This window comes from Somniosus microcephalus, chromosome 7 (genome assembly GCF_052327205.1).
Source record: "Somniosus microcephalus isolate GS21.2 chromosome 7, FLI_Smic_1.0, whole genome shotgun sequence".
Taxonomy (NCBI): Eukaryota; Metazoa; Chordata; class Chondrichthyes; order Squaliformes; family Somniosidae; genus Somniosus; species Somniosus microcephalus.
In genome coordinates, this window is record NC_140993.1 from 92,519,801 (window position 1) to 92,534,726 (window position 14,926).

At 41.2% G+C, this 14,926-nt stretch overlaps 1 protein-coding gene across 1 annotated transcript in view; it reads right to left on the reverse strand.

Moving 5' to 3' along the window:
* lrrcc1 (leucine rich repeat and coiled-coil centrosomal protein 1) overlaps positions 1-14,926 on the reverse strand; it is a 237,238-nt gene that overhangs the window by 49,389 nt on the left and 172,923 nt on the right. Inside the window, exon 15 of the mRNA XM_085993949.1 lies at positions 6,838-7,012. Within this exon, the coding sequence (XP_085850075.1) occupies positions 6,838-7,012 (175 nt within the window). The remainder of the gene's footprint in view (positions 1-6,837; positions 7,013-14,926) is intronic.

Sequence of the window (14,926 nt, forward strand, 5' to 3'; positions counted from 1 at the left end):
CACAAATGTGGGAAAATTGCTCAGAGGCGGGATCGGACCCACCCGCCATTTTTTGCGATTTTGACAACTCACACGCCTCCAAACCCACCTCCTCGGGCCTGGTAAAATCGAGCCCTATGCCTTTATTAATAAAGCCAAGGATCCCGTATGCCTTTTTAACAGCCTTCTCAACTTATCCTACCACCTTCAAAGATTTGTGTACATACACTCCCGGGTCTCTCTGTTCTTGCAACCCCTTTAAAGTTGTACCATTTAGTTTATATTGCCTCTCTTCAGTCTTCCTACCAAAATAAATCACTTCACACTTCTCTGCATTGTATTTCATCTGCCATTTGTTTGCCCATTTCACCAGTCTGTCTATGTCTTCCTGGACTCTGTTACTAGCCTCCTCACTTTAATATATTTCTGAGTTTCGTCTCATCTCCAAACTTTGAAATGATGCCCTGTATACCCAAGTCCAGGCCATTAATAGATATCAAAAAGAACAGTAGTTCCAACACCGACCCTTGGGGACACCACTGCACACTTCTCTCCAGTCTGAAAAACAACCGCTCACCACTACTCTCTGCTTTCTGTCCCTTAGCCAATTACGTACCCACACTGCCACTATCCCTTTAATCCCATGGCTTCAATTTTGCTAACAAGTCCATTATGTTGTACGTTATCAAACGCCTTTTGAAAGTCCATATAATGCAACATCAACTGCACTACCTACATCAGCCCACTTCGTTACTTCATTAAAGAACTCAATCAAGTTAGTCAAACAAGATTTGCTTTTAACAAATCCATTTATTCTTTCATTTATTAACCCATATTTTTTTGTCCTGGATTATTGTCTCTAATAAATTCCCCCACCACTGACGTTAGACTGACTGGCCTACAGTTGCCATGTTTATCCCTCTTCCCTTTTTTGAACAAGTGTGTAACATTTGCAATCCTCCAGTCTTCTGGCACCACCCCCGTATCCAAGGAGGATTGGAAGATTGTGGCCAGAGCCTCTGCAATTTCCACACTTACTTCCCGCAGTAACATAGGATGCATCCCATCCGGACCGGAAAACTTTTCTACTTTAAGCGCTGCAAACCTTTTAAATACCACCTCTTCATCTATTTTAATCCTATCCAATTTCTCTACTACCTCCTCCTTTACTGTGACACTGCACTCGCCTGGTTCCATTCTTATCTATCTAATCGTAACCAGAGAATCACCTGCAACGGCTTCTCTTCCCGCTCCTGCATCGTTACCTCTGGTGTCCCACAAGGATCTATCCTTGGCCCCCTCTTATTTATCATCTACATGTTGTTCCTTGGTGACACTGATGACACCCAGCTCTACCTCACTACTTCTTCTCTCGACCCCTCCATGGTGTCTAAATTGTCAGACTGCTTGTCCGACACACAGTTCTGGATGAGCAAATATTTTCTCCAATTAAATATTGGGAAGACCGAAGCCATTGTTTTCGGTCCCCGCCACAAACTCAGTTCCCTAGTCAGACTCCATCCCTCTCCCTAACATCTGTCTGAGACTGAACTACACTGTTCGCAACCTTGGTGTCATATTTGATCCTGAAAAGAGCTTCTGACCAAATATCCGCAGCATAACAAAGACCGCCAACTTCCACCTCCGTAACATCGCCTGTCTCCGCCCTTGACTCAGCTCATCCGCTGCTGAAACTCTTATCCATGCCTTTGTTACCTCCTTGTCTATTCCAATGCACTCCTGGCTGGCCACCCACATTCCACCCTACGTAAACTTGAGGTCATCCAAAACTTGGCTGCCCGTGTCCTAACCTGCACCAAGTCCCGTTCGCCCATCACCCCTGTACTCGCTGATCTACACTGGCTCCCGGTTAAGCAGCGCCTCGATTTCAAAATTCTCATCCTTGTTTTCAAATCCCTCCATGGCCTCGTCCCTTTGGCGGTCGTGCCTTCTGTTGCCTAGGCCCTAAGCTCTGGAATTCCTCCATGGCCTCGTCCCTTCCTATCTCTGTAATCTCCTTCAGCACCACCCCCCCCACCCCACCCCACCTCCCTAAACCTCTCCGCCTCTCTTTCCTCCTTTAAGACGCTCCTTAAAACCTACCTCTTTGACCAAGCTTTTAGTCACCTGCCCTAATTTATCCTTATGTGGATCGGTGTCAAATTTGTTGTCTTAAAATACTCCTGTGCAGCGCCTTGGTACGTTTCACAATAGGTCTAAGAGCGTTAAAAAAACAAGCCTGAAGGCTTTGTGTCTTAATGCGAGGAGCATTTGTAATAAGGTGGATGAATTGGCTGCGCAAATAGAGGTAAACGAATATGATTTGGTTGGGATTACGGAAACGTGGCTCAAGGATGGCCAAGACTGGGAACTCAACATCCAGGGGTATTCGATATTCAGGAAAGATAGGCAAAAAGGGAGGTGGGGTAGCATTACTGGTTAAAGAAGGGATTAATACAATTGTAATGAAGGATATTAGCTCTGATGATGTGGGTAGAACTGAGAAATACTAAGGGGAAAAAAACATTCGTGGGAGTGGTATATAGACCTCCAAACAGTAAGGCGGAGGTTGGGGATGGCATTAAAAGGGAAATTAAAGAAGCGTGCAATAAGGGCACAGCAGTCATCATGGGTGACTTTAATCTACATATAGATTGGGCCAACCAAATTAGTAACAATACTGTGGAGGAGGAATTCCTGGAGTGTTTACGGGATGGTTTCCTGGACCAATATGTCGAGGAACCAACCAGAGATCAGGCCACCTTAGACTGGGTATTATGTAACGAGAAAGGATTAATTAGCAATCTTGTTGTACGAGGCCCCTTGGGTCGGAGCGATCATAATATGATCGAATTCTTCATTATGATGGAGAATGAAGTAGTTGACTCAGAGACAAGGGTCCTCAATTTAAATAAAGGAAACTACGATGGTCTGAGGAGCGAGTTGGGTAGGATTGATTGGGGAATGTCACTCAAAGGGTTGACGGTGGATAGGCAATGGCAAACATTCAAAGACCGAATGGATGAGCTACAGAATTTGTTCATCCCAGTTTGGCATAAAAATAAAACAAAAAAGGTGACTCAACCGTGGCTAACAAGGGAAATTAGGGATAGCATAAGATCCAAGGAGAGGACATATAAATTGGCTAGACAAAGCAATAATCCTGAGGACTGGGAGCAGTTTAGGAGTCAACAAAGGAGGACAAAGGGATTAATTAAGAAAGGGAAAATAGAATATGAGAGTAAGCTAGCAGGGAACATAAAAACTGACTGTAAAAGCTTTTATAGATATGTGAAGAGAAAAAGATTGGTGAAGTCAAGCGTAGGTCCCTTACGGTCAGAATCAGGGTAATTTATAATGGGAAACAAGGAAATGGCAGACCAACTAAATACATACTTTGGTTCTGTCTTCACAAAGGAGGACACAAATAACCTCCCAGAGATGCCGGGGAACATGGGGTCTGATGAAAGGGAGGAACTGAAAGAAATCAGTATTTGTAGGGAAATGGTGTTAGGAAAATTGACGGGACTGAAGGCCGATAAATCCCCAGGGCCTGATGGTCTACATCCCAGGGTACTTAAGGAGGTGGCCCTAGAGATAGTAGATGCATTGCTGGTCATCTTCCAGAACTCGATAGACTCTGGAACGGTACCCATGGATTGGAGGGTAGCTAATGTTACCCCACTATTCAAAAAAGGTGGTAGAGAAAAAGCGGGGAATTATAGACCGGTAAGCCTGACATTGGTAGTGGGGAAAATGCTAGAGTCTATTATAAAAGATGCAATAGCAGAGCACTTGGGAAGCAGTGACAGGATCGGACAAAGTCAACATGGATTTATAAAAGGTAAATCATGCTTGACTAATCTACTGGAATTTTTTGAGGATGTAACTGGTAAAATAGATAAAGGAGAACCAGCGGATGTGGTGTATTTGGACTTTCAGAAGGCTTTCGATAAGGTCCCACATAAGAGATTAGTGTGCAAAATTAAGGCACATGGGATTGGGGGCAAGGTATTGACTTGGAGAGAGAACTGGTTGGCGGACAGAAAGCAAAGAGTTGGAATAAATGGGTCGTTTTCCGAGTGGCAGGCAGTGACTAGTGGGGTATCGCAAGGACCGGTCCTAGGACCCCAGCTGTTCACAATATATATTAATGATCTGGACGAGGGAATTGGATGTAATATCTCCAAATTTGCAGACGATACAAAGCTGGGTGGGAGGGTAAGCTGTGAGGAGGATGGCGTGAAACTCCAGTACGATTTGGACAGGTTGGGTGATTGGGCAGAAACATGGCAAATGCACTATAATGTGAATAAATGTGAGGTTATCCACTTTGATGGCAAAAACAGGAAGGCGGATTATTATTTGAATGGCAATAGATTGGGAGAAGGGGAAGTGCAGAGAGACCTGGGTGTTATTGTGCACCAGTCGCTGAAGGTAAGCATGCAGGTGCAGCAGGCAGTCAAGAAGGCAAATGGTATGTTGGCCTTCGTAGCAAGAGGGTTCGAGTACAGGAACAAGGATGTCTTGCTACAGTTGTACAGGGCCTTGGTGAGACCGCACCTTGAGTATTGTGTGCAGTTTTGGTCGCCTTACCTGAGGAAGGACGTTCTTGCCATGGAGGGAGTGCAGCGAAGATTCACCAGGCTGATACCTGGGATGGCAGGAATGACGTATGAGGAGAGATTGTGTCGATTGGGCTTATACTCACTGGAGTTTAGAAGATTGAGAGGGGACCTCATTGAAACCTATAAAATTCTGTCAGGTCTGGACAGACTAGATGCAGGAAGGATGTTTCTGATGGCCGGGGAGTCCAGAACCAGGGGTCATAGTCTAAGGATAAGGAGTAAGCCATTTAGGACTGAAATGAGGAGGAATTTCTTCACCCAGAGAGCAGTGAACCTGGGGAATTATCTGCCACAGAGGGCGGTGGAGGCCAGTTCATTAAATATATTCAAGAAAGAATTGGATATATTTCTTGAGGCTAAAGGGATCAAGGGATATGGGGAGAAGGCAGGGACAGGGTACTGAATTTGGATGATCAGCCATGATCTCATTGAATGGCGGAGCAGGCTCGAAGGGCTGAATGGCCTACTCCTGCTCCTATCTTCTATGTTTCTATGTTAAAGGCGCTATATAAATACAAGTTGTTGTTGACATTGACAGCATTCTTTTCTTCAGTGAAGACAGATGCAAAGTACTTATTTAGTACCTCAGTCATGCCCTCTGCCTCCACAAGAATATCTCATTTTTGGTCCCTAATCAGCCCCAGCCTTGCTAATACTATTATATGTTTATAAAAGACTTTTGGGTTTCCTTTTATGTTACCCACTAATGTATTCTCATACACTCTATTTGCCCCTCATTTCCTTTTTCAGTTCTGCTCTGTACTTTTCATATTCAGCTGGGTTCTCTACTGAATTGTGAACCTAACATTTATCATAAGCCTCCTTTAATGGTTATCATATTATACAACAAACCTTAACAATAATAACTGGTACGTAGCAAACAGAATGTAGTGATAGCAATTAATTATTTGGAATTAAATCTCTCTATTTTGGACCTACAAGGATAGCAAGCTCTTTTTTTTAGCTATAAGAACTTAAAGTATGGAATTAGCAAAGCCCATTTGGCCTTTTTCCTTCTGCCAGACCAAATGAAACTTGGACTGCTATGTACTCTACTCAATTTAATCTTTGGAGGGACGTGAATATCCCTGACTGGAGCAAATTCCAGGAATGACATTTCCATTTTCCCAGCAGCACAGGAGCAATCATGTTCCATGCAACATTTGATTATCCAGGTCTAAATTTACTCATAACTTTCAATCACATCTTATGGAGATATTGAGCTCTTTAAAAAAACAACACAGAAATTAATCAATATAACAAGTTCTCTTGATGGGAGTTAATATACAAATATACTACTCTGTGGGGCAAATATATTTAATCTAATCTAGTTTTGCTTTAGGCTTATTAATTTTGTACTTGTGTTCTACAATTAAAGTTTAAGTTTCATTATCTGCTTTTGGGAGACTGGGGGAGATTGGGTTAGAATATTGTTATTTCAACTCTGGGTTTAAATCCAACACAGATTGATGGGATAGCAAAATACTGCGGATGCTGGAAATCTGAAATAACAGAAAATGCTGGAAACACTCAGCAGGCCAGGCAGCGTCCTCTCTCTCCACGGATGCTGCCTGGCTTGCTGAGTGTTCCCAGCATTTTCTGTTATTACAGATTGATGGGATCTGTACTCTGCCAGCTCTAAAGGTCCAACATGAAATGGATTTGGACAGTCTCAACCGAGTATCTAGTGGCATTGACTCACTGGACAATTTTCTTTCAATGTTTTCAAGACCCTCTATACTGATGACTGGCTAAATAACTAGTTGACCAACAAGTGACTCTCCTCCTTGGGGAAGAATGGGAAGGTAAAGGAGTTCTCTTTGGGGCTGAGTTGCCTGCAAGATGCCACATCTGGAAACAGAAGTTCAGAAATGCAGATTTGGTAATCCGCTAGATGAATAAGGCAATTCAACAGTACTCTGAGGTACTAATGATGATTGACAGCCAATCAGTCCCATAACACAATCAGACTGTTAAGATTTCTGTGAATTTTTTGATAATTTAAAAACCCACTTGTCACTAGATTTTTGTTTCTTTACAGCTTTTAAGATAATTCTTAGTTGTTTTTAACCTACTCATTCAATTTTTTCTCCAACTTTCATGACTCAGACATATAAAACCTTTGTTATTTGAATTACTGGAAAAGTACTTGGTGCTACCACTTTCTTGAAAGTAGGCATTCAAATGTATAATTTTTCAGCCGATACAGTTAAATAACACACAGTCTTACCTTGTTGGGCTAACTCTTGTCCCCATATCCGCTTTTCAGCTCGAATGCCATCAATCACAGACTCCTGTGCAGTTAGCTGTGAAATCAGTCTAGATTTCTCCTGCTTAATTAGTTCAATCTGAACAGTTTTTTTCTTATCTTCTTCAGCTACGTGTTCCAATGCCCGGAACCGGCTCTATATTAAAATTGAGCAGAATTTCAAAAATCAAAATGCTAACAATAATCTTTACCAGGATAATTTTTGCAGAGGTTCTCCCACTAGCCCACTGTAACTTTGGCGGCAGAACCGCGAAAACATGGTGTCAATGGTGTTAACACCATTTTTCCACAGCTCTTCCACTGAAATTACAGCAGACAAGTGGGACCACCTCCATGGAAATTCGTCCCCCTATGTCATTAACCGACTGATATACTAATTGGCAGTGAAGTGCTAAAATGCTGATCAGAGAACCAAAATGCCCCAAAGCAATGATGATTTTTTCCAAATAATCATAAAAATGATCGTATGCAATCTTATTTTGACAGTCTGCAATATCTGTGTATAGAAATTAAATCAAAGAAAGTGTGCTGAAATTGAAATGCTGAATCAAATCTTACCACTTACAAGAGTTGAGCAGTGCAAATTTGTCTGGATCATATTAGGACATGCACACTAGGCTTAACTGTTCCCGACAATGCCTCATATATGCAAATTGTTACCAATTTGCTGCTTATCTTGACCATTTTTGTCTGTTCCAACTGATTGAATATAGCAGGATTCCACTGTATCCATTGTTACTTCAACAAAATATAATGAATGGTCTGTCAAATTTATAATTGACTTAATATTGGATTCATTATCAAATGCACTTGTTTTACAATTGTGAATTATAATAATGCATTGCACAGTGTAATGAAAATTAATTACAAGGATCAGAATTAAGGCTCACGAAGAGCGGGGGCTGAACAGTTATTATACATCACGACATGAACCACAGAAAATTGATGACATTCTTTCATGTGATTAAAAGGTTAGAATTATTTGTATTCTTGAGCTCCCTCTCCCAAAAACTAGAGGTTCCTTAATCACTTACCAAAAAAAATTACAAAAAAGGATAATTGCTAATCTCAGATGTGGCAGGTATAAGAGGGCAAGTTTTGGTGCATTGGAGACTCGGTCTGTGAGGAAATCTACATGATATAAGGGGTTAATTTTAAGTGCTTGCTGGGTAAAAGTTTTCAGACTTGACACTGGGCAAGTGTCGATGTGTAACTAGAGCTATTGCACGTACTCGAACTACAGCCAAGAACAGATGTCTGCCCACCTAATGAGAATGTAGAAGTGAAATAATGAGTTCCTTTGATGTACCAATGACCTGATAACTTGTGACCGTAAGCAAAGCTAGCCTCCCAATATATATTAAAGAGGACCTCCGGTTACACGATTCATGCCCTGTTATAGATTAACGGTTGACTTATGTGTCCAGGATCCTTCTGTCAATATGTTATTTCTACCTGATGATTAATCTAAAATGTATCCTGATAGAGGAACAAAGGAATGTCAATCAAACTTGTTTGTTACACTGTATAAATATGGAACGCTTACGCTGTATCATTGGAATAGTAGCCTCACCCCTTGAGTGGAGGTACTGATTCCCCTTGCAAGTTAAATAAAAGGCCTGTCCATCTCACGAATCCAAGTGTGTATTGAGTCATTACCCAGAGCTAAGAAGTAAGGCACTTCTACATCTGCTTATGGAATCTGCCTTTTTGCTTTGAACACCAGATCAAACTGTTGGGAGAAATCCCAAACCATACAGGCTAGTTGAACCAAAGCAATGAAAGTAAGTTCTGTGTTTGCCTTCTAGTGATCTAGAGGTTGAAATGAGAATACTATGTTATTAAGATTTTCAAATGTCTTTAAATTATGCCCTAGCAATACAATGTAGTTAACTTGAGGCCTGATCAGCAATAGATTTTTACGGTGAGCTCCAGCTTCTTTCTTTGGTATTACTACTGTACCTGTTGTGCAAGTCATATACTTGCAGTGGCATAATTGCTGGTGCAATTAAATGTTATAATGAGACTTTGCGAATGACAATTAAAAATCTGGTTTCTGTTTGAAGATTCTGTATCACGTAGAAATCTACGAACAGGTGTTCAGTGTACACACAGGAGATGCAAGATGAATTACGAATAGTGGCAGTAATGTGACCCTGTGTGTGTTTGTAGCTTGTATTGCAAGGCTGTCTGGCTAAATTGTTTTATTGCTCATCAATTGACTGATAATGATTCTTCATTAATCATCTCAAGGGAACAGTTTAGTTCTGATCTTTTACTGATGGCAGATGCAATTTCATACACTAAACTTTCTTTTCATCCTGTTTTCATCCTATATTATATTGTACCTAATTGTATTAGAGTTTGTCATATTTTGCCATCTGTCATACCTTGGACAAGGACAATCATTCTTTCTTTCTGAAGGTGATTTACCTGCACCGTACTTTTTCAAAACGCTGCATTTGTATACTTATTACATGCACAAGCAAATCTCCTGTGGTGTTACTCATGGAGAGTTGGAGGTTAAGGTATTGTGGAGAGAGGAGTCTGGGATGAGGGAGGGACAAATAGCACCTCAGTAATTTGGAGAATAGGCAGAAGAATATAATTATTAAATGATCTACAATTTGGGAGTGTGTGTTGGAATGTTAGTTTGATGTACAAGGAGTGAAGAATGTGGGTTTGCCTCTACATTGCTTGATTGTGAGTTCCTGATCTCACTATGAAAGAAAAGAAAGACTTGCATTTAAATAGCGCCTTTCACGACCAGCGGACGTCTCAAAGCGCTTTACAGCCAATGAAGTACTTTTGGCGTGTACTCACTGTTGTAATGTGGGAAACACGGCAGCCAATTTGAGCACAGCAAACTCCCACAATGTGATAATGACCAGATAATCTGTTTTTTGTTATGTTGGTTGAGGGATAAATATTGGCCAGGACAACGGGGATAATGCCCCTGTTCTTCTTCGAAATAGTGCCATGGGATCTTTTAGATCCACCCAAAAGAGCAGACAGGGCCTCGGTTTAACGTCTCATCCGAAAGACGGCACTTCTGACAGTACAGCACTCCCCCAGCACTGTACTGGAGTGTCAGCCTAGCTTTATGTGCTCAAGTCCCTGGAGTGGGACTTGAACCCACAACCTTCTGACTCAGAGACGAGTGTGCTACCAACTGAGCCACAGCTGACACTATATGCTGTACAGAAGGAAGATAAAATTGCATTGTGGGTCATACATTTCCTGGGAACAGCTATTAATGCAAGTATAGTCGAGGGAGCAGCTTCCTGTTGCACCTGGCAGTGGGCATTTGCCTATCCCTAGTAGAAATGACAAAAAATGAGCATCAATGATTGGGCCTAGGAATAGGCGAGCTACTCACATCATGGTTAATGGTGCATGGCATTAATGTCTTCAGGAGGTGGAGAGGAGAGAAAATTGATGGTAAAATTAGCAAAATAATCTTTTAAGAAGAAAAAAAGATGAAAAGAATAAAGTTACAAAGAGGCCTGGGAGGCATACACAGGCGCACACACAAAAAATCAACCGAAGGTAATTAAAATTAATATTGAGACTCAAGTAAAGATTGGGTTTGTTTATTTCAAAAATTTAGTTTAGGCCTGTCAAGTAACTCCTTTAAAGGAATATTTAGTCTAAATGCATAAAAGTAAATTTATCAGAAAAAATGTTAATCTTTAAAAAGATTGTCCCCCTGTAAAGACTCTGGCCGGAATTTTGCCGGCGCTCAGAGTGTGGGTTTGGAGGCAGGACCGCTGTCAAAATCGCAAAGATTGACAGCGGGTAGGAAACCTGCTGTCAACCCGCCTCCAATCAGTCTTCCCAAGTGTCGGGTCCCTGATTTGTGCATGGACCCGACACCTAGCGGCGGGAAGAGGATTAAAGCCACTTACCGGCCTGTTAATGGGTACTTGATGGTTGTTAACAGGCTCTTTTTCAATTTTGCTGCTTCTGCCTCGAGGTTCCCGACGTCCAGACACCACACCAGGTAAGTGTGGCGTGTTGTGAGTCTGGTGTAATGTTTCTGCATTGATGACAGCTGCAGAAGTGGTGTGAAGGATCCAATGGTGCACTGGTGAGTTTCAGAGGTAAGAAAATGTTGGGAAAATCATTTTTAATGCATTTACACTTTTCTGTAAGTAGCCAGTTTTGAATTGGCTGTCTAGTCCCACCTCATTGGGAGAACCTCGCTCACCAGTGACAGATCGCTTCTGTAAACTCACCTGCAGCTGCCATCTGTTCTAGCCTATGGAGGGAGTCATTGGAGAGCCTGTGTGCAAGAGCTCACCTTTGTACAGTGATTGACAGTGTTTGCAGCACCTCAATGCTGTCAAACACTGAGAAATGAGCGGTCAAAAAAAAATTATGCGTGGTCCCTATAAGAAAACCGGCAGATGACGCGTCATCAAATGACATCATCTGACCGGCTTCCTCCTAATTGGTGGGCTTAACAAGGTCAATCAAGGGAAAATTACATCTGTGAGCCGGATGCAGTTGGGGACGGGACTGGAACCCGGAATCCAGCTGACCCGCTCCCAAGCCTCATCCATTTACAAAATCACAGCCTAAATGCGCAATTTGGGAATACTTTAAAATGTAAATAATCCCATTACATTTTTCTAATTTCCTCCTAAACGCAGTGCAGTCATATACAAGCTGAATCATGCATTCTGGATATATGTTTGCTCAAGTGCAATGACTCTCCTAGTTTGCAGGGAACCAGAGCACCGAGTGTTTCGACCCATTTAATTTGGTCACACTGCTATTGAACCTACCTCTAGTGAGTATCCTGGCTGGTAGGGTGTCCGACTTACATCAGTAAATAGTCACAAAAGTTTAATACACATCAGGTATTGTGGATCCCAATGGAGGCAGAGCAGCCAAAACAAAGGTACTCCACACTATTATGTTTGCACCAAATTTATTCTATTATTCAGCAAAATAATACAACACATAAAATACTCTAGATAGCATCACTTTATACTGTGAATTTCCACTATCTTGATGGATAAAGTTGCGACCATAAAGAATTTAAAAGATTGAACTGGAAATAAATTGTAGCAGTGAGGCTTCATCTCTAAGTGGCACTCGGTACCCATGAGAAGTCTATCTCATATGACTGTGCCATTGCCATTTCCATAGTCATTTTCATTTCAGTCTTACACAGATTTCACAGAAGTCTAATCAAGAAAATATGAGGGGCAAAATAGCCGCCTGTAACCAAGAAAGAGTTCCGGAAGTTAAGCTGCTCTTTACAATTCTGTTCTTATTCAAACTGTAATTGTAGGAAAGAACAGTATTTCTTTCTGTCCTTCAGATTTGGGCAATTACTTGTCCCTCGTTGCCCTGAGGACATTTAAGAGTCAACCACGTAGCGTGGGACTGGATTCACATGTAGGCCAGACTGCGTAAGGGTGGCGGGTTCCCTTCCCCTAAAGACATTCGGGAACAAGTTGGGTTTTTAACCACAAAACAGCAGCTTTCATGGTCATTTTCTGATACTAGCCCATAAATGACCAGATTTTTTGATTTCCATGTCACAACTTGCCATGTTAGGGTTTGAACTCACAGCCTCTGGGTTGCTATTCCAGTATCATAATCACTAGGCGGCCGTACCCTTCGATAGGAATAAAAGAAAATGCTACTCTGTTGTCAATAGTATGGTCCAGAATGAAAAACATCACCAGAAACTTAATGCTGATTTATGCAGTTGAGCTGATGTCATGTCTATTTGCGAGTCAATGTCAAATTTCAGTAGACATCAGACAAATTTGCAGCATATGTGCTGACCGTGAGACTACTGGGAAGGGGCCGTCTCTCAGTAACATTGATGGACATCAGTTACAATACAAGGCCAAAAAGGCAATTTTTTAAAAGCAAAATAAAAATCCTACTTGCTATTCTGTTGCTAAATTTGAATAATGAAAAAGCTGTCCACTCCATCAGCTGTTTAGAGCCATTAAAATCTCACCAGCAGTTAGAAGTCAGGGAGCTGAGCTCAAAGCGCATATATGTGCATGGGGCAATGCTTTTATCGAATTTTACAGCCATACAACCGAAGTGTAAACATGACTCCACACTCACACCACTGGTAAAAATGAAGACTCTAAGGCCTTTTAAATGGGACAGACACCTCTTGTGATTTTCCTGGTCAAATTTACCCCATGATATGAAATTAAAACTAATTTAGATGCAACTACTTTTATAAATTGAATACATTTTAGCACTGCTTTATGTCCATGGTACAGTAACAGGAGTGGCACGACAGTAGCTTTACATCTTCCAGAAATAAACTATTAGTGTGATGAAAACTCAAACTCTTGCTTTATGAAAGGACATGATGTTGTATTAACAACATTCATACATGAAAGAATCAAGTCTAAATATATTATGTTACAGGATGTCTCATTGATTGTAAAAATATATCTAGATTCTAATAGTCAAAAAAGTGCAGTTCAAAAGCAATTTCAAAACCGATTATTCTAATTAAACATCAATAGACAAGCTCCAACAAATGTATATGTAAGTTTAGAATTTGCATTTTGCGGCATTCACCACTGACCCCGAAGTAAGCTTCGTACAAAGATCTTGTGATCTCTGTGTCGAGAAGTTTGGGTTTTCCGACGTGGAATTGAAATTAACAGAACTTAATGGGAATTGCGAGCAAAGAGCTGCTGTGACGTCAACAAGCTGTCTAAGCAGCCAATCAAAACACAGAATTCTCACAGGCAGAGAACCAGGAAGTGAGTAAGCTCCTTTGATTCCAACTTTTCAGAAATGTTAGAGAGAGCAAAACAAAGATTGGGGCTCTCACATGGGGAAAAAGCAAACCTGAAATAAAGATGAACAAACATTAAAAAAAAAGTTACTTTTGTTTCAAATGGATAAATTTGACATGCCACAAAATTAAAATTAGTTTTTCAGGGCCATAACCTTAGCTTAGCAGTCAATACGCTGTTAAAACCCCAGTTACACCTAATCAAAAGGGTCTAACTTTTAATGGGATATTTAACAACATATTTACCGTGGAAGAGCTGAAGTTTTCGTCGGGTTCCATGATTTATGAGATTACACTGATTGCCGGCTCTGTGTGTCTGTGGACGGGGGGAGCACAGCGCAGCCTGTGGAAGAGCAGTGAATGACAGACCGCAACTTCAGGATTTCCACGTTAGCCTGCGCATACGCTAAATCCTGAAGCTGCTGTCAGTTTCAAAGGCAAAATTACGGCGAATGCTGCCAGTTTGCCATCGTCATCAGAACCGCAAATTCTGGGCCATTATGTTTAAATGTGTTTTCCAGAATTAAAAGAGCAAATTTTATTGCAAGCAAAATTTGCATGCACTACATGGAAAATATTTTTAGTTACAATACCTCTCCATTTCCTATGATACATTGTACTTAACATGAAGTACAATTGCTTACAATCCTCGTCACAATTATCCATGCTTCCTAATTTTGTACAGTCTGTAAATGTTGATATTATGTCCCCTATAACCAAGTTCAGATCATTACATATTTTAAGAGTAATGATCACAACACTGACATCTGGGCGACCCCACTGTTTTTACATCACTACTGTCCAGAAAAAAATCCATGATCCATTACTCCATTTTCTGTCCTTTAACCAGCTACCTATCCATGCTGTGACAAGCCTCATATGCAATACCTTTTTAAAAGCCTTTAGAAAATCCATGTACACAACATCCACAGCATTTCCTTTATCAATATATACTCCATTATTTCCTCAAAGAACACTATTAAATTTGTCAGACACAACTTCCCTTATAGAAAGCAGTGCTGAGGGAGTGATGCACTGTCGGAGGTGCCGTCTTTTGGGTGAGACGTTAAACTGAGGCCCCGTCTGTTCTCGGGTGGATGTAAATGATCCCATGGCACTATTTCGAAGAAGAGTAGGGGAGTTATCCCCGGTGTCCTGGCCAATATTTATCTCTCAAGCAACATAGCAAAAACAGATTATCTGGTCATTATCACATTGCTGTTTGTGGGAGCTTGTTGTGTGCAAATTGGCTGCCGC